This window comes from Oculina patagonica, chromosome 4 (assembly GCF_052425735.1).
Source record: "Oculina patagonica isolate OP01 chromosome 4, crgOcupat, whole genome shotgun sequence".
Lineage (NCBI taxonomy): Eukaryota > Metazoa > Cnidaria > Anthozoa > Scleractinia > Oculinidae > Oculina > Oculina patagonica.
The window spans coordinates 1,686,589-1,706,425 of NC_135761.1; the positions used below are offsets into that span (position 1 = coordinate 1,686,589).

Sequence of the window (19,837 nt, forward strand, 5' to 3'; positions counted from 1 at the left end):
CCCGTCTACGACGTTTTCTGTTCTTTTCCTCGTTTTAGGAGACAAAGACAGAAGAAGCTGCATCATCCATCAGCCGCACGTTACCCACGAGCAAACAGGCGAGTGTAGGGAGAGCAACCCATACCGACAAGGACACGATAGCAGAGGTTAAAACACTAGCACCAGAAAGCAAATATTCAGCGACTGACGTAGTGCACTTAGCAACACCTGCTGGATCTGAGATGACAGATGAAATGCCCGCTGAAAAAAGTGATTCCAAACAAACCAATCAAGGAAACAATATAAACAACAAATGGTACGAAGTTGAGAGTGATGTGGCGCAGATGCGTGAAACTCTTGACGAAGAAAAACTTGCTCGAAATATCAGAAAGCATGAAATAAAGCGAAAGGAAACAGTTCTCATAAATAGAATAAAGAAAACATTAAGGGAAGAGCAACAGGCGAGAACCAGAGTGGAAGAGGAACTAAGCCAGGTGCGCATTGCTTGTAACTAACTGGAAGGAAGATTCCGAAATGAGTTTACACAGATTCGTCAAACGCTCGATAGCGAAGTACATTTGCGCAACACGAGAGAGCGGGAACTAAGAGAAAAGGAAACGGTTGTAGACCAACTACAGAAAACGTTAAGGGAAGAGCAACAAGTGAGAACAAGAGTGGAGGAGGAGTTAAGCCAGGCGAGGAGTGTATGTAACGAGCTTGAAGAAAGATGGCAAAATGAGCTTGCGCAGATTCGTCAAAAGCTCGAAGACGAAATACGGTTGCGCAACACAAAAGAGCAGGAACTGAGGGAAAAGATAGCGCTTGTAGTTCAACTACAGAAGACGTTAGGCGAAAACCAACAGGAGAGAATTAGATTAGAAGTAAGATTACAAAATGAAATGCAGTCAAGTCAGTCTCGCAAAGAAGAGCTTCAAACGAAACAGAACGCGATTATAGAACAACAGCGTCTTCTGGAAGAAGAAAGACAACAGAAGACAACTTTGGACGAAAGACTAAAGAACCTGGAACTTCAAATGCAAGAAGAAAAGAAAAGGCTCTTGTCCACCGAAAAAGAGAGAACAAAAGTTGAGGAGGAATTAAGCCAGATGAGGTGTTCTTTTAAAGAGCTTGAAGAAAGGATGCAAAATGAGCTTGCGCAGATTAGTCAAACGCTCGATGACGAAATACGATTGAGCTTCACAAGAGAGCAGGAACTAAGAGAAAAGGAAACACTTGTAGTCCAACTACAGAAGACGTTAGGCGAAGAGCAACAGGAGAGAACACGATTAAAAGAAATATTACAAAATGAAATGCAGTCAAGTCAGTCTCGCCATCGAGAGCTTCAAATGAAAGAGAATTCCATTAAAAAACAGCAGCGTCTTTTGGAAGAAGAACGCCAACAGAAGACAACTTTGGAATCAAGGTTAAAGAACCTGGAACTTCAAATGCAAGAAAAAAAGGAAAAGCACTTGTATGCCAAAAGAGAGAGAACTAGAGTGGAGGAGGAATTAAGCCAGATGAGGTGTTCTTATAAAGAACTTGAAGAAAGAATGCAAAATGAGCTTACTTGGATTCGTCCAACGCTCGACACCAGAGAGCGGGAAATAAGGAAAAAGAATACGCTTGTAGATCAACTACAGGAGACGTTAGGCGAAGAGCAACAGGAGAAAACAAGATTAGAACAAAGATTACAAAATGAAATGCAGTCAAGTCAGTCTCGCCATCGAGAGCTTCAAATGAAAAAGAATGCTATTAAAAAACAGCAGCGTCTTTTGGAAGAAGAACGCCAACAGAAGACAACTTTGGAAGCAAGGTTAAAGAACCTGGAACTTCAAATGCAAGAGGAAAAGAACAGGCACTTGTCTACCAGGAAAGAGAAAACTAAAGTGGAGGAGAAATTAAGCCAGGCGAGGAGTGCTTATGAAAAGCTTGAAGATGGAATGCAAAATGAGCTTGCGCGAATTCGTCAAACGCTCGATGACGAAGTACAGTTGCGCGACACCAGAGAGCGGGAACTAAGAAAAAAGAATACCCTTGTAGATCAACTACAGGAGACGTTAGGCGAAGAGCAACAATGGAGAACAAGATTAGAAGAAAGATTACAAAATGAAATGCAGTCAAGTCAATCTCGACAAGAAGAGCTTCAAAAAAAAGAGAATGCCATTAGAGAACAGCAGCGTCTTTTGGAAGAAGAACGACAACAGAAGACAACTTTGGAAGGAAGGCTAAAGAGCCTGGAACTTCAATTGCAAGAAGAAAAGAAAAAGCACTTGTCCACCGATAGAGAGAGAAATAGAGTGGAGGAGGAATCAAGCCAGGCGAGGAGTGCTTATGAAGAGCTTGAAGAAAGGATGCAAAATGAGCTTGCGCAGATTAGTCAAACGCTCGATGACGAAATACGATTGTGCTTCACAAGAGAGCAGGAACTAAGAGAAAGGGAAACACTTGTAGACCAACTACAGGAACATTAGGCAAAGTGCAACAGGAGAGAACTAGGTTAGAGGAAAGATTACAAAATGAAATGCTGTCAAGTCAATCTCGCCAAGAAGAGCTTCAAACGAAAGAGAATTCCATTAGAGAACAGCAGCGTCTTTTGGAAGAAGAACGCCAACAGAAGACAACTTTGGAAGCAAGACTAAGGAACAGGGAATATCAAATCGACGAAGAAAGAAACAGGCACTTGTCCACGGTACTAGAGTTAGGATCGGCTTTGTCTGCGGCCCAAGAGGAACTGACTGAGTACGAGGGTCGTCAGCAGCAGCGCCATGCTCAGAACGTCACAACGTCAGCAGCAGCGCCATCGCGTCCTGCTTCTGTATGTCAAACACGTGACTGGATTATCCAACGTGAGGAAGTTCTTTTGAGTGACAGTGTCCTGGGCAATGGAGCCTGGGGCAATGTGCGTGCGGGAACATTACGAAGCTGCCAAGTTGCTGTTAAACAGATTCATGAACTGATTCTCTCTGATCATAATCGAAGACTGTTTGAACGAGAAATGAGCATCGCGTCCTGCTGTCGGCATCCGAATCTTTTACAGTTTATTGGCGCTACAAACGACGATGGCAGTCCTTTGTTTGTCACTGAATTGCTTGACACTAGCTTACGGCACCTGTTATCCCAGCGAGCGTTAAATCAAGAGGAGATTGTCAACATTGCCTTAGACGTCGCTAAAGGATTAAATTACCTTCACCTTAGCAGGCCACTTATAATACATCGAGACGTCAGCAGCGCCAACGTGTTGCTATGGAGACGAGATGAGTGTTGGAGAGCCAAGCTGTCTGATTTTGGATCTGCCAATTTTCAGCGTCAGTGTACCACAGTGCAACCAGGGGCAATAATTTATTCTGCTCCCGAAGCGCTGACTCTGGCTCGAAGTTTCCAATTTCTTTAACATGATGACCACTAAGAACTTTAAACTTTTTATGCCCCCAGGCGCAGTCCCCGCATAGGAAGAAGTTACATTCGGAGCAATAAAACTTCAACGACTTCCTTTCGTCGCAGTTTCCACAGTGTGGCGAATCTTCTTGTCCGCTGTAAGCCGTCACAATGTCAACCATCTGCTTGTAAAACAGGTTGGATGGAAGGCTGCTGACTTTGTTGTTCGGGCATTCTGTAATTTGGCGACAAGTAGGGCAACTCAAAGCTCCGCCACCCTGCTGTCGTAACCAAGCTTCCAGACAAGATTTGCAGAAAGTGTGAAGACATTTCAGTATTTTCGGCTCGTTAATTCCACTAAACTGCTCCTTGCACACAGAACATTCTAATTCCCTTTTAACATCGTCGAAAAAGCTCCTACTTTGAGTCATGAGGGTGAGTTATCTCCATCGAGAAAAGGCAATCCCGGAAGTGTTACTGGTCTGCCTCGTGGGAAAATATAGAGCAGGTTTTGGAACCAGGGGAGCCTGGGACGAAGGAACTTTCCCATTTTTTTTATTCCAAAATTGTATGCAAATTCTCCAGAAATAAAAACAAACATATCCCCGTGGTTAAATCCGATGATCTTTCTTCCAACTCCTTAGAAATAATTATAATTTTACTTTTTCATTGTACATAACTATTATCGGAGGGAAATCCTTTGCATTTCCTGTGGGATTCCCGGAAATCGAGTAACTTCCTGTTTAAGTTTCTCAGAAATACCGTGACCGACAAAATTGCAACACAGAACAGGCAGACTAACGGCGGGTCAGTATTCGGCGTTTTAGGTGCAACAGAACATGAACATCAGCCTGATTGGGTTTAAAATAGTATTTATCGTATGTGAAACTGTTTTTCAGGCGACAGTTAAGTAAAACAGCGAGATCTAAACTGAACTACCGGGTGTTCATTTGCGATACACGTTTACGCCGTAAGCCGGAAGTAACATGAAAGCGAGGCCTAAGGGCCACCAAAATAAAGATGGCGGACGCTCTGCCAACTACTGTGGGTGTCCTGTGGGTGGTTTTAAATGCTGTGCGGCAGCGGGATCGGCTATTTACCGAGTTAGAGGTTGAGTTGAGTTTGAGTTGAGTTTGAGTTAAGATTGAGTTAAGATTGAGTTACCGTATTTCCAGTGTCTTTTCCTTTTTTTACAATAGAAAGTTCAAAATCGAAGGTTCTCATTATATTTACTGAAATAATACTTAACATCTTACTGACAAATTTACACTATTTCGCGTTTTACGCTAAGAACAATTCAGCTCTCGTGTTTTGTTGCTTGCAAATCATTACCTTTTATCGCAGTGTTGACTACAAGCAGTCCATCATTAATTTTCTTTCAGAGATAGTTTTATTCAGGCTATTCGAGAAACGCGAGAGGTAGAAAATAGGAGAGGCTAACATAATATTTTTTCTTTTGTCTCGCGCGTCGACTAGCTATGTTCAAACCGACATTTCAATTTTTGAAACCCTCTATCCACCAGCTACTAAACTATTTTTTTTAAAGGCAAATGGAGACCCGATTAGAAAAATTAGTCTTAGCTCAGGGGTTCTGGCTACAAAATTTAATTTTGTGATACGAAACTGATTTCACCATTATCCCGCAGTTTCTCTGTCTAGCCTTTCTTCGGGCTAATGCGAATTCTTTCCCACGGCAATCGCACGATCAGATCGGAATTCGTCTGAATGCCATGGTAACTCCACAATGGACAGAGAAATAATTCGCCTTTTCGATTTCTGGATATTTGGAGAACAACGTGTTTTAAGTGCGTTGAAGATCATTCTTATCATTTGTTTTGTCCATTACGGTCGATCATGGAGTCTATAAGTAGCGATTCGGATTGTGACTCTGTTGCCTCCTACGCTGATGTAGTCAAAGGGGAGTCTCTTTTTAGTTCTTCTACAGCGCGCCTTACCAACAGCTGTTGGTTTAAATTCCAAGTCGAAAGTGAAGAAGAAGCAATGCAAATTGCCTTAAAGAAATCTGCCAGTGATGCACAGGTAACTGTCCGTTTGCCGCATCGTTGGTTTTCTGATACGAGAAAAAGGAAAAGCCTATGTTTTATCTGCTTTAAAAATTTAGGGTGACGAAATATCTGATGATGACAGCCTTGAAACCACAACCCCTGGATTTAAAGAAATCAGCAAGCCACGCGTGAAGGTAAAAACCTTTCGTTTCGAAAACGTTTATTTATAATTGTTTGCGGTTGTATAGGCATGTGCATAGGATTTGTCATAAAATTAGTTAATAACTTTGAAGGTTGACGGCTTTCAGTCTGTAAGGCTAGTTTACACGGGCGATTTTTGTCGCGCTTCCCAGTGCGCTTCCCAGTGCAACTGTTGTCGCGCTCGAGCTCGCAGTGAAAATCGCAAGTGTAAAGTAGTGGCAATTTCGTAATGTTCAAAGCTTCTGCGATATCAGGGCGATAGAATTGCCGTCTGTTTACACTTGCAATTGCGCTTTCGTGCAATTTTCTTCGCGAGCTCGATCGTGACAAAAGTTGCACTGGGAAGCGCAGGAAAAAAAAAATAGAAGGCCAGGTTCGGACCATCGGAAAGATTATGAGGGGGGGGGGGGGGTGTGGTGGGTTAGGACACGAAATGAGGATAACATAATTCTCTAAAATACAAAAGTATCAGTTTTCTTGCTTATTTGGTCGTAAAAAGTGATTCGCATCTTAAATTAAACACTTTTTTAGCAAATACAAATGGAAAACGGTAACTCAATCTTAACTCAATCTTAACTCAAACTCAACTCAAACTCAACTCAAACTCAACTCAACCTCTAACTCGGTCATTATCTTATCTCTGCGGCAGCACTGTGTAATAATCGGTCGGATAACAGAAATGGCCTCACGTTTCATGCATTTCCGAAAGATAATCACCGTAGAATGCAATGGGCAGTGAAAATGGAACGATCTGACGGCAAGTTCAAGTAGAATACTTCTTTGTTTTGCTGCTCAGAACATTTTGTTGCTACGGACTACAAGCGCAGTTAAACTGAGAAAAGGAAAGATCTTTTGCCATCTGCTATTCCATCACGGTTTCAGTGGACCAAGACATCAAGTCTCGAGATCGAGAGGGCAATGCGATGCGAAACAAGAGAGGAGAAATCACAGGTAGACAAAGCGTATTATGAGAGTTTGTATGTATGTACTATGAGCAGTATAAATAAGAGCTTGAATGGATTTGAAATAAAGTTGAGAAAAAAATCTGTTATTATCATTGAAAAGCTTTAATAAAACTTCAAACCTTACCCGGTGTCACTTTTTGTTTTAAGTGTGCTTTAGAAAGCCATATTTGATCAAGTAATACCACTGACAATGCATGGCTGCATTAATCAGTTATGGACTGTTACATCATCAGTCGTGAATTTTCAAAATCCAATTCTTACAGTGTAATATGGATCGACATTGAATTTTATTTGAATTATATTATTTGAATTTTATCAGGTGGCCTGATACTTGTTACTTTATATATACATATATATGAAAAAAGTTCATGTAATTGAAATGTTCAAGGATATGGCACATACATGCATTGTGAATGCACAGAAAAAGTGAAGTATAGTATAAGGGAATTCTGTACTGTCTGCTCACTGATTTCATTATTGCAAGTTTCTTGCTGTTATTTCATTCTTAAATTGTGTTGTGGACTTATTTAACAAGAAAAAATTCAGAATATGATTGAAAAAGAATGAGTTCAGTTTGGGCACCATAGTTTTGGACGACCACAAGTCCTTGTCAGGAAAAACCTGTTGCTTGAATATGTCTCCTATACCTGAATGTGCCACAAAATCATTCCACGAGAGAACAGATAGGCTCAACTGACCCTGAAGTTGATAATAATATGCATGCTTAGTGTTGAGTATAATTTGCTTATCTTTTGAAGCCAAAAAATGGTTTGCTCCAAAAGAAGGGTGGCCAAAAACTATTGAGAGACCCATGGAGCCTGCCTTTGGGTTAGTCTTTATCTCTAGTCCTCCAAACTTGTCATTTGACATGGGATCAAAACCAACACGGTCTAGAGATGCCCCGAAATGAGGAAGGGATGGTTGACACACAGGCCAACTTCTGCCACTCTCAGTCCAGTGTTCCCTTCTTCGTGCATTTTTTTTTTTAAATACATATCTGCAACTTTTCCCTCATTTTCTCTGCCATATTTAACAAAGGACAAGTTGCTGATATCAATTGGGTCACAGATTGCTTGATAAATTCAGGTGTTGGTTCACTCTTTCTTTTCATAATTTTACTAAAACTTGAGGCTGTGATGCAATGATTTCTCTCCTTGTGCCGTAGATTGTTATTTACTTGACCAGTTGTATTAGCATGAAGCTCCTGTGCTGCTTGAAGAGATACTTGAATCTTGTTCAAGATAGCAGGATTGTTATGAAATAGTTTTAAGTCTACAGTTTCCTAAGAACATTTGGTCGGTAGTGGCGGAAATGAAGTTAACGGTAGGCCAGGGGAACTGTTGTTGAGGCGCTGTGGCTCAACAAGTGTATTATTTTCATTCAACTGCCTTGGTTGATTGTCAGTAGATTCTGAATGATTGACTAACTGACCTTCAGCCACATTTGAAATTGTTTGGATTAGATCATGTTCACCGGGTTTACATCACTCGTGGTCATTACCGGTAAAAAGTTGACATTTCTTTTCCCTCCCTTGCCCCATTGTTGCGGTTTTGAGGTACATATTTTAGTGTCAGACTCTTCTAATTCTCTTTTCCTTGTCATACATGTCTTAGAGATTCCAAATAACTGCCATAACGTGACAACAACATTCGCTTTTATATGCCGGGCACTCGCGATCACAAGATGCCGATTTAATTTTATCCGCACTGCCTCCGTGGAAAATTAATTTATATTTGCGATCTCTCTTGTATGAACTCGACATTTTAACTCTGTCATAAAAAAATATATAAAAATGTAATTTCAAAAGTGAGTACGTTCAACTGAAGCAACAATAAAAAAAAATTCGCACACACACCGGCAGTTGCTTATATATCGCCGAGTTATTACTTTTATACTAGCTGTTTTTTATTTCTTTGCTGGTTTAGCCGTCTGCATTTTAACCAAAACTTAAGTTTATCGACAGTCCATTTTCCAATCTCACTTTAACTTTCTATAAGAGCGCCAGGAATATCTTGTGGCTTTAATTTTTCCAACTCTAAATTGCTATTCGAAACGTTTTCGGCCTCCATGTTTACTCTTTCGAAGTTCGCGGGAAATTTGGTGGCCCATAGGCCTCGCTTTCATGTTACTTCCGGCTTACGGCGTAAACGTGTATAAAGAAAAATGGCGGCGGTGACATCAGCACCGTGTGATAATCGGTAACGACAGGAGCCGCAGTACATAAATATCATTCGATGACAGCCCTAAAGGTAAGATATAATGCAGTATATAGTGTTTGTAAGCCTCGTCCAAACTAGAGTTATTGGCCTCAAGAAGTTGAAATCGAGCACGGCAAATCTCATGTGAAAACTAAGCGGTGCGTGACAAACACAGGCCGTAAACAAGCTAACTGGAACGCTTTCAGGCCTACCTAGAGCGTTATTCAGACTAGTTGTAGCGCTAATCAGACTAAAGGGAGTGTGAATCTGCAGGTCTGATGCACATGCTATGTTTTTAGTCCGACATTTGTGGTCACAGCTTGCAATTTCCAATGTAATGCACCTATCAATGTTAAGCCCGAGGGGGGGGGGGGGGGGTCGGGCTTACCACGGGAATTTGATCGTGAGGTAGGTCCCCAGGGTAGGGATTTTGATCGTACGTGATGGTCCCAGGGTAGGGATTTTGGTCATATATGAAGGTTTGAAGGGACATCTGACCACCTTTCATGGGGATTTTGACCAATTATTTTGTCCCGGGGGTGGGGAATTTGACATTTTTTTATAGAAAATGTCAAAATCCCCACCCCTTGCCCGACCCCCCCCCCCCTCGGGCTTAACATTGATAGGTGCATAATTTTTCCAGTTTTTTCCCTTAATGCTATCGCAAGAATTTAACTTGCATAAGAAACCCATTAGGGTTGAAACGTGTAACGCGCGCGCACAGCGTTTGAATATTCATTTTGCGTCTCGCCAAAATACGAACCATGGCTCGACCAAACTCGCCTGATATGCCACCGAAGCGTACCAAAAAGGTACGATTAGGGATAAGTACCATATTTGGAAACACGAAGGATTTGTACGCGAATGCTTTTACACGTAATGACACACGCAACATAATTTTTGGTTTTGCGGTAAGTTGCTTGAATTTATTAAGTATATCGAAGCGAAGTTCTCCAGACTACTTCATGAAGATGAAACAGGAAAATTTAACCAAATTTAACTTTATTCAACCAAGCTTGTTCAAAAACAAGATTACGCCATCGAGCGCGAGCTAGCGCGCGCTGTGAATTTAATCCAAATATAGTAATTTTGATTGGTTAAATGTATCCCGTGATTTTCCAAATATGGTAATTAGTGTAAACGAATGTGCAAACGCTTTGTACAATGCGAATCATAGGGAGTTACACGTTTCAACCCTTATGGGTTTCTGCTTGCATAACATCGGCTTTTACGGCTTCTAGATATAGTGGCAATCTGTGACCACACAAAACTAGGATTGTAAGCCTGTGTCTGAAGTCTACATTGAAGAAAGTCACGCAATGCCCAAGCAAAAACTTACGAAAATTCGAACAGGCTATTTATATTAAGAAATTCGTCACACAATATCAACAATATTTGTTCGGAATGTAGACTAAGTGACTCTGGAGCGTGGGTTATATGGTCTAATAGCGTTCAATATGTAGAGATTTGAAAATAGAGAAAAGTTAAGAAGACAAGAGCGTCCCTCCCCTTTAACCTATTAATAAGGTTTATACAGCTTATCGGCTGTCATAATTAATTGCATTTCCAAATCAAAGGCTCTTCGAGCAACCTCATGGTAATTCGATGGATGAAGTGCCGACCTCCGCATTTTTTCTAAATAAGTGTCCAATAAAGTAAAGCAATCTCACTTTGCTTTATTTTTCCACGTGAGTTGCGACATTGATGGCTCGTGCTTTCAGGGGTCGTAGCGCTATTCAGTTTTCACAACCAAAATATTTACCGGTTAGTGTATTACCTTTGATCCTTTTAAGCATTAAGTAAATTTGTTTTGTGAATATGTTTACTTTTCTGTCAGCACGTATAGCGTTATTTTTGAGCAGCGAAAAAAAATTGAGAGAAAAGATACGCCCGAGCACTTCGTGTAGCTGCTCGAGTCAAAAAGATGAAAAACGGATGACGTGACACGAGGTGACGTGACGCGAAACAAAAACGTGCCGTGGATGTTGTGTTGACTAAAACACGTCACAAGGCGAGCGTAATAATTTTAACAGTTTTTAAGCGTAACTATATGTAGTTCATTGGTGCTGTCAGTAATGTCACAATCTCACTTAATTTGCCTTCGAATGTTTTCTTGCGTGAATGGGTCATTGATAGTTTTTTTCTTCAAATAAGCGTTCAATAATGTAACACAATCTCACTTTATTTCCCTGTGAATTTCCATGGGAATTGCGTCATTGATGGTTCGTGCTCTCAGGCTTCGTAGCGCGAATTCTATTTTATCACAAAAAATATTTAAGTGTAACCTTTGATCCTTTTTAGCATTAAGTAAATTTGTTTTGTGAATATGTTTACTTTTCTGCCAGCACGTATAGCGTTATTTTAAGCAGCCATTAAAATTTGAGAGAAAGATGCGCGTTTCTGCACGACTCAAAAAGATGAAGAACGGATGACGTGACACGAAGATGATGTGACGCGAAAAAAAAAAAACGTGCATGAATGTTGTGTTTACTAAAACGCGTCTTTGAATGTTTTCTTACGTGAATGGGTAATTGATAGCCTATGCTCTGAGGCTTCGTTGAGCGAATTCTTTTCTCTTTTATCACCAGAGGATAAGTGGAAGTGATCCTCTTTCGATTTGTTTTGTGAAATTCAATTTAGTTCCCTGAAAGAGAGAGACCCTGGAACGAGGTTGAGATTTGATTGACATGTGCTGAATGCGTTTAAAGGACCTTTCTGTCAGCACGTTTCTCGTTTTAATGCTAAATTAATTGCGGTTTGATATCAGAATCGAGTGAGTGAGTGTTCGAGTGAGAAAATGCGGCCCATAACATAACCTCATTACCATTCGGTAAAAAGGCTATAAGAGGTTGTTGTGATTAAATAGACATTCTTGGACAGATTGGAGGTCAGGATTTTTAAAGCTTTCACGTCCTTCTTATTTTAAATAGCCAAGTAGTTTGATCGATTTACTAAACAAATTATTAATTTTAAAGTATATAATTCCAACATGGCGACCACACTACCACCAGAGGTTTTGGTCACGCAGCCATGCAATTCAAACTCAGTGTTTGAATTGCATGGCTGTAATTATGTGGAGAGTAAAACCAATACCAGAGTCAATGGTACTCGCAACGAGAGTTGATGTTATTGAAGACAATCTCTTTTATCAGTCCTGCTGTTTTTCTTTATGAAAATTTTGCTCAGATTTTTTCCAAAAAACGACAATTTCACACTTTCACCAGGGTATAGATCTACGACGGTCGAATAGTTACCCATGATGCAATTCTCCAGGCACTTCGTGCAAAATCGAATTTATGGCGGATTCCGCGGTAAAACAATGACCGGCTTTCTCTACTGCACAATATAAACTTTACAATCTTGAAAGATTGAAGCCATACTCTTGAAAGCCTCATTAAAAATTGAAAACCAACATCTCATCCACTTTGTTGCAATATTTCCTATTGCACGTGCACAAAGCAAAGTTTTGAGACCAGGTCAGGACAGAACCCGTTTTTTTCCTCTCTAGACTTTCTTTCGTGGTTTTGTTGGCCTTTAAGTCGCCTTCTTGCACGTTGCGAAAGATTCCTTCTTAACGTGGAAGAAAATTATGACATTTTTAACGAAAGGTTCCTTCGAATTATTGTGTGTATCTCTGGCTCATACCATTATGCTTGTTGAGGCATGCAAGACAAAGACTTTTACTCTTTTTAAAATCTATAATTTATTATACTTTATATAATAACCTGAATTCTACGCGCATTTTGATTGGTTCTTACTTATGATCTATCAGAGTACAGACACATAGTTGACGTCACGCGGTGGTGTGACTCGCGCGCGTGATCAGAGTTCATAGTCCAAATCAGAGTTGTCGGCAAAGTTTTTCAAACTTGCGGGGCCACAACAAAGCAAAAACGTTCAGCTTAATTACAAATCTTTAGTGAGAAACAATACGCCAAGCATCGTTCACCTTTCGAAGCATTTAACAAGCTTGAAGAAGACAGTGAATTATTCGAGAAATTATCCGAAATCTATATGAAAGTTTGACCGGTGTTGTACAGTTGGACGACGCCACGGAAAACAAACGAAAACTTAATAGTGAAATCAAAACAACTTTGCTCATCGGTACGGCAGCATTGCTCACACAGAAGTGTGCTGAGTCTTGTGTTATTATATAAAACAAATAGATTTCATTTTGCCGTGGGTCTGTTCAGTAATAGATCACAGAAGACGTCAAAATGTGGTATGAACATCAGTGACCACACCACATTTTGACGTCATCTGTGATCTATTACTGAACAGACGCACGGCAAAATGAAATCTATTTGTTAAGCCGTAAACGGTGGATGACGTCACAACTGTTACAATGACCATGGTCCGTCAGTGCGGGTTCAGTTTGTAATATGAAGAGGTAAATGATACGATTCCACATGTAATTTGGGATACATCAGCAGGAGTCTAAAGCTTTGTGTCGTGTATTATCAGGTACCTTTATGCTCATTCAGTTATACAGGTATGGGCTGAAATGTGCAACTTCAATTTATGCTTGTTATCTCTCAAACCCTCCGGCAGCGCTCTCCGACTTTCCTGTCAATCAATTCAATATCAACTTTTTGCACTCAATGTCAACTTTATGCACTGTTTGGATGTTTGTTATTATTGTTGTAATCAAATTTAAGCTTGCTACGTTGTAAAACGACGCTTATGGTGAAACTGGATTTAAAGTAATTTTGTTATTAATTTAGTATTTTTGTTTTACTTTCGTTTAGGCCTTTTAACCTGCATGTATTCGCAAAACTTTGCTGGGAAACTGCGGAATCCACTAAAGAACATGCAGCACGTCAAGTAAAAAACTGGAATTAAGTAAATATTATGACAAAGAGAACATTTAAAGTACATGCCTATTCATAAATCAATCTGGTGGAATAGCTGTATTTAACGGGATGGAAAGAAAAGAGCCACAACCTAGGAGAGGGTCTCAAGTTAACGACGGTTATCACGGTGAGACAAAAGTGGAATTAAAAGCAGAAGTAGAATTAAAAGCAGAAGTGGAATTAAAAGCAGAAGTGGAATTTAAAGACGAATTAATGCATACGGCGAGTGCCTGTAAAGAGAAAGAAGAGAGATTACAGGATGAACTTATGCACATGCGTAGAACACTCGATCAGGAAATACGTTTGCGCAACTCGAGAGAGCGGGAATTAAGAGAAAAGGAAATAATTGTAGAAGGACTTCAGAAATCGTTAGGCCTAGAGAAACATGCGAGAGCGAGATTGGAAGATGAATCAAGGGTTGTGGGAAGTGCCTGTAATGACCTAGAAGAGAGATTAAATAAGTTGCTTACCCAAATGCGTCAAGCAGTCGGCATCAAAATGGTCTTGTTGTTAGCGGAGACAACAGGGAATCAATTAAGAGAAAAGGAACGGGCTACAGATGGATTAAATGAAACGATAGAACAAGCAAAACAAGCAAGAATAGGAGTTGAAGAAGAATTTAACCAAGGTTGCACAAATTGTGAAGAGGTAAAAGAAAGATTAAAGAATGAACTTGCAAAGATGCAACGAACGCTGGAAAACGAAGTATGCTTGCGCAGCACAAGAGAACATCAGTTAGCGGAAAAGGGAGTGATTGCAGAGGAGCTGGAGAAAACGTTAGACGAAGAGCAGTTAAAAGTAACTATACTTGAAGAGGAGAAAGAAAGATTGGAAAATGAACTTGTACAGACGCAACGAACGCTGAATATCGAAAGACGTTTGTTTAACACAAAAGAGAAGCAGATAAGAGAAAAAGATACATTAATAGATGAACTGCATAAAAGATTATCTGAAGAGGAACTAGCGATAACTAGAGTGGAAGAGGAATTAAGTCAAGCGAGAACTGCTCATGACGAGATGGTAGAAAGACTGCGCATCTCGACAGAACAGGAATTAAGCGAAAAGGAAACAATTATAAACGAACAAGAGAGAATGATAGGTGAACAAAAATGTGCATTTGACGAAGAATTAAACCTTACGAGAAGTAATTATTCCGATCAGATAGAAACCAAAGACACCGCTCTACGAGAGAAACAGCGCCTGTTAGAAGAAGAGCGCCAGCAGAAGACAGCTCTGGAAGAAACACTGAGGAACTTACGACTTCAAATGGAAGAAAGACGGAACAGGCACGCCTCCCCCGCAAGAGAGTTGGAATCAGCCTTGTCTGAAGCACAGGAGGCATTGGCTGAGTACCAGCGTCGTCAACCACGTGACTGGATCATCCAACGAGAGGAAGTTGTTTTGAGTGAAAAAGTTTTGGGCAGAGGGGCCTGGGGAAAAGTGTGCGAGGGCACATTTCGTGGTTGCCAAGTTGCTGTTAAAAAAATTCATATACTGATTCTCTCGCCTCATAATCGAAGACTGTTTGAACGAGAAATGAGAATCGCATCCTGCTGTCGCCACCCAAATATTTTACAGTTTATTGGCGCTACAAACGACGATGGCAGACCTTTTTTTGTCACTGAATTACTCGACACTAGTTTACGGCACCTGTTATCCCAGCGAGCGTTAAATCAAGAAGAGATTGTCAGCCTTGCCTTGGACGTCGCTAAAGGATTAAATTACCTTCACCTTAACAAGCCGCTTCCCATCATACATCGAGACATCAGCAGCGCCAACGTGTTACTATGGAGACGGGATGAGTGTTGGAGAGCCAAGCTGTCTGACTTTGGTTCTGCAAATTTTCAGCGTCAGTGTACCACAGTGAACCCAGGAGCAATCAATTATTCTGCACCCGAAGCGCTGACTCCAGCTGCCCAGCAATCAACTAAGGTAACAGACAACGTTTGTTTTTATCTATATTGACGGAAGTAAGCACAGCAACTTAGATCAGAAGCAAGCGAAGACAACATTCCTACACTTGTCATCATATTTAATGTGAACATAGTTAACAGAGGGAAATGATTAAAAAGGCCTGCAAAATTTGTTGTCCTATGTTTTTAGTCGCTATTTTGGGGGCTGACCCTGCACAAAACCTGACAAAGTACAATAGGGGGTTACGTGTGTTCAAGCAACTAACCAATAGAAACATTGCGATTATACGTAATTCATGTATAGTGTATGAGCGCAAAACAGAAGATGTGCAGGGTCGTGGACCTTAGCCTCTTTGTTCCTTTGATTTTTACCGGGCTTTCTAACCATTTCCCTCTATTAACTTTGATGCGAGGATATAAAAAATTCGTTCGATTACAGTAGATTGGTTTTCGGCTTATCGAAACATATGCCCAAGAAGTCTCTCTAGTCCAACTTTTGTGACTCTGTCATGGGAATTTAATTAAGATCAAAGAAATAAAGTCAATTGCTTTTCTAAGGAAGATGAGAGTTTTTAATGTAGCAAAAATGTAACGTTTCAGATGTTATTCAGCTTATAATACGATCTATTTAAATTCTAAATGAAGTGTCTGTTCTTCTCGTTGCATGCAGACGATCCGTAAAACATCGAAATTTTTGAAAGTCTTCTGTAGCTCAGAGGTCAAAGCATTTCTTCTATTTTTTGGAACGAGGCTGTGGGTTTGACTAACTTCCACGAGGGACTCATATCTGTTCTTAATTGGGCTTATGTGACTGCAAAAATGCTGGATGCGATGTCTTGTCAATCCCATAAATTATGTGGCACTAACATGGACAATCTTCTTCATTAGGTGGACGTTTATAGCTTTGGTGTCCTGTTGTGTGAAATGTGCATCAGAGAACTACCAAGTTCCCAAGAGATCCGTAATCAGATATAGGTCAGGTAAAGGATAGTGCTTTTCGAAGGCTTGTTAAGCGGTGTGTCAAAAGAAACCCCGAGGAACGTCCGGCCATGAGTCAGGTAATAAGTGAGTTGGAAGGATTCACGAGAGCCACAGGAGTATCGTCTCGTGTGAAGACTTTGCTTCGAGTGTGAACTGAAATAAATTATTTTTTCAATAGATTAGTGTATTACGTAATTATACAACAACTTAAGGAATTCTCGCGCGCCCATTGGCCGAAAGTCGTGATTGATGAGACTCTAGACCATGAAAATGACGTAACCTAAAGCAACCTCAATACAACGTAAGGCAACCTTTTTGAGAAATTGGCGAGGCTTCCAGAAGTCGACAAGTTGTGAAGCGTGAGCTGGAACATTCGTCGGCTTTAAACAGAAAAAATGTGATCTTACTAACTGTTACACGCGCGCATGATTTTTGTCCAGAACTTTGGAGCAAAACGACTCTCCTAACGGCTTGTTGTTGCACTTGAGGTTTGTACACTTTATGGCGTCTTTTCTTTGCGATTGGTGTATACGAGTTTAGAGTATGGAAAAAAATGTGCTCAACTTGTTAAGAAGATATAAACTTTTAGTATCGTGGAAACCCGTACAACCCTTGAAGTAGTCCTACGCTATAGGAAACCTCTGGGAATCCTGAAACAGATCAAAATAGATGGAAATCTATTAATTCTATAATATTTTATTGTAATTACATGATTATACCGAGTGCTGGGTGTTGCAACGTTACACTGTAAAATTTTAAGGCAGTCTTTAGCCAACGCTGATAAAACGAAGATTTTAGTCGTTTTCACCAAGTTGCTGGACAATTCGTTATACTGTGGTTCCACTGTAATGGCACATGTAATGGCACATTGATGTGTGCAGTGGCAGATTTAGGGGCGAGGCCCGAGGGGTCCGGCCCCCCCTTATTTTTGTTAAAAGACATTTTTTTAATGACTCCCCCCGCTAATTTTTTTTGGATGTACACACACAAAAAGAGCCGCCCCTCCTTAGTTCAAGGTATGGATCCGCTACTGGTGTTTACATGTAGGCTTATTTCGTAAAGAAAAATACCCTCCTAGCTATTATTGAAGAACTGTTGCAAAACGGTTTTGAAAAAGAGTGTCTTATATGACAACGATGGTATCTTGAGAGAAAACCTCATTATTAATTAGTGTAAATCAGGTGTAGCGAAATCACATAACGCTGCAAGTTTTAATACTAACTGACGGCGTTATGAATGACTGCCACGCAGGCAAGAGCCATTTACTTCATTAGTGCTAGTGTTTCTGCAACTTTTAACTGGTTATATCGTACAGAGTCGTAGCTTGAAGATTGTAATCAGTCAGGTATTTTCTACCAAGCAGGCTGTGTCACATTATAAAAAAATCCCAAATAAAAATCATTTTCCTTTAACTGCCAGTCTTGTTGCGGCTTAAGGTAATGGTGACCATTACCATCTTACTGAACTGTGAATATTATTATGGATCTTTTGCTGTCTGAGACAAATGATCATTAATCTTGACGATCACTGATTACACAAAAGCCAAAAAGAAAGCACAACCCAAACGTTGCATGATTTCAATGAACTTGATTCTTTAGCGGTTACTTCTGACTCGCATACTGGATAATCCGGCCAACGACTTAGTGGGTTGCTTGTAGGCAATTGTACAAGTTTTCCCAGAGAAGTTGTTACCTATTTGGGCCCTTAGATACATATACAGTATATAGCAGCAGGGAAAGGAAAACTAGTAATTAGCCTCTGTTATATTTAGGATTCTCATGTACAATTGCTGTACACATTGGGGAGGAAGCCTTTGGTAATATCGCTATAGACTTTTAATAGTCGTTGGCTGTTTGAATTTTACTACAAGCAATCCGAAATACAGCCAGCAATACGCATAAAAATATATAGAGGATATTACACGGCGGCGCGAAGATATGAATTTTATTTTCGAGTGGTAAAGCAATATTTTACGAATGAGCGCAGCGAATGAGTAAAATATTGCTTTTACCACGAGAAAATAAAATTCATATCTTCAAGCCACCGTGTAATTTTCTTTTTATTATATAGACAAAAATCATGCATGAAGTAAAAGTTAAAACATTTTTATTAATCAAAAGCTTAAACACGAGCGACGGCTAAATATAACAATTGAGCAAATTGCGAAACTGAAAGGCAAAATTTCGCGAACTGAAGCTTTCAGAAGATGTGTAAAAACAGTCTGTTTATTAGCTTTTATCAATGTCACTGACAATAAATAATTCGCCGTTTTGAAATCTCTTTCTGCGCAAACTCACCGCTTTTCTACTGATTTCTGATCGCAAAGTCTTGTAGTTCGGCAGCTGGAATTTCTTGATTTCCCTCCCTTCGTCTGACTTTCCACAAGCAAGAAGCTCTTTTAAATAATTTCAAGTCATATGAAGTTTTCTTCTTCGCGTTAGCACTTTCCTGCTCCTCAGTAAAAGCTTTTATTTTGACTTCAGTGAGCTTTATGAATCGCCGGATAGCTCGCCATTTCCAACCGGCGTTTGGCAGCTTTGCACAAACAACCGTGCAAAAGCGGGAAATGACGTCATCGATATCCTCACTAGTGAGGATATGGAAAATACGCCACTACAGTCCCGGATGCAGTTTCGTATGAATTTTACGAGTGGCCTATTTTCCGGGTAAAACACTCGCGGCTATATAATAAACAGCGATACTATGTAACATATAATTATTAACACGATTATGCAAATATGCGTGCATCAGAGATACACAGGTGGACATGGCCAGCACAGCACAATCACACCAGTCAATCACACTAACAAAGAGGACAACAGGCATACTCTCACATTCGAATGTAATCAATTTTGTTTTATTTACTGCTTGATTATATGTAAAGCGGACATTATCAACAGTAACTAAATGTGTTTCTAAGTGTAATTTTCTCTAACTCTGTTTGAATACAAGAAGATACGTATTTAATTTCACGGTGGGCACAAAGTGACCCAAAAACGCTCACCTTCATTCATCTTTTTCGTTTTTGATACTGGCTACCTGAAATTTTGCACAAATATAGAACTCGTCATTCTGAAAAATCGTATGTTTTTGTTTTTCAAATTTCGAATTTTTTGGCGGGAAAATGACGTCACAAAGTTGACGTCAAAATTTTTTTTTATTAATGTGGAACATTTTATGACAGTTTCTGAAAGAACTTGTCGCAAAGATCCTTAAATTGAAAAAAATTCTGAAATACGTCAATCCAAACCAAAGTTATGGTGCATTGAAGTTTGAGTTTTCCGCCATTTTGAGCTATTTTTAGTAACAAAATGGCGGGAAATTCAAACTTCAATTAGCGATAACTTTTGATTAGATTGACATATC

General features: G+C 40.0%; 3 protein-coding genes, 1 long non-coding RNA gene and 1 pseudogene across 5 annotated transcripts in view; all 5 read left to right on the forward strand.

Moving 5' to 3' along the window:
• Positions 1 to 19,837, forward strand: part of LOC144649122 (uncharacterized) — a 111,941-nt gene that overhangs the window by 20,003 nt on the left and 72,101 nt on the right. The gene's annotated exons all lie outside the window — the stretch shown is intronic.
• The window catches only part of LOC144649065 (uncharacterized), an 83,067-nt gene that overhangs the window by 12,731 nt on the left and 50,499 nt on the right, over positions 1 to 19,837 (forward strand). The window lies entirely within an intron of this gene.
• Positions 438 to 2,450, forward strand: LOC144649077 (uncharacterized). The gene has a single exon (XM_078508545.1). The coding sequence runs from the start codon at positions 879 to 881 to the stop codon at positions 2,448 to 2,450; it is 1,572 nt and encodes a 523-aa protein (XP_078364671.1). The 5' UTR covers positions 438 to 878.
• On the forward strand, positions 2,399 to 3,370 carry LOC144651142 (putative serine/threonine-protein kinase drkA). Its single transcript, XM_078511035.1, has one exon. The coding sequence runs from the start codon at positions 2,501 to 2,503 to the stop codon at positions 3,368 to 3,370; it is 870 nt and encodes a 289-aa protein (XP_078367161.1). The 5' UTR covers positions 2,399 to 2,500.
• LOC144649066 (uncharacterized) lies at positions 3,367 to 19,446 on the forward strand (annotated as a pseudogene). The gene is made up of 4 exons (XR_013569820.1): positions 3,367 to 4,315; positions 8,686 to 8,775; positions 13,473 to 15,509; positions 16,379 to 19,446. The product of XR_013569820.1 is annotated as an uncharacterized LOC144649066 (transcript).

What these genes read in the sequence shown, in the direction of transcription:
- LOC144649077 (XM_078508545.1), top strand. Translation starts at nt 879, where the DNA reads ATGCAGTCAAGTCAGTCTCGCAAAGAAGAGCTTCAAACGAAACAGAAC.
- LOC144651142 (XM_078511035.1), top strand. Translation starts at nt 2,501, where the DNA reads ATGCTGTCAAGTCAATCTCGCCAAGAAGAGCTTCAAACGAAAGAGAAT.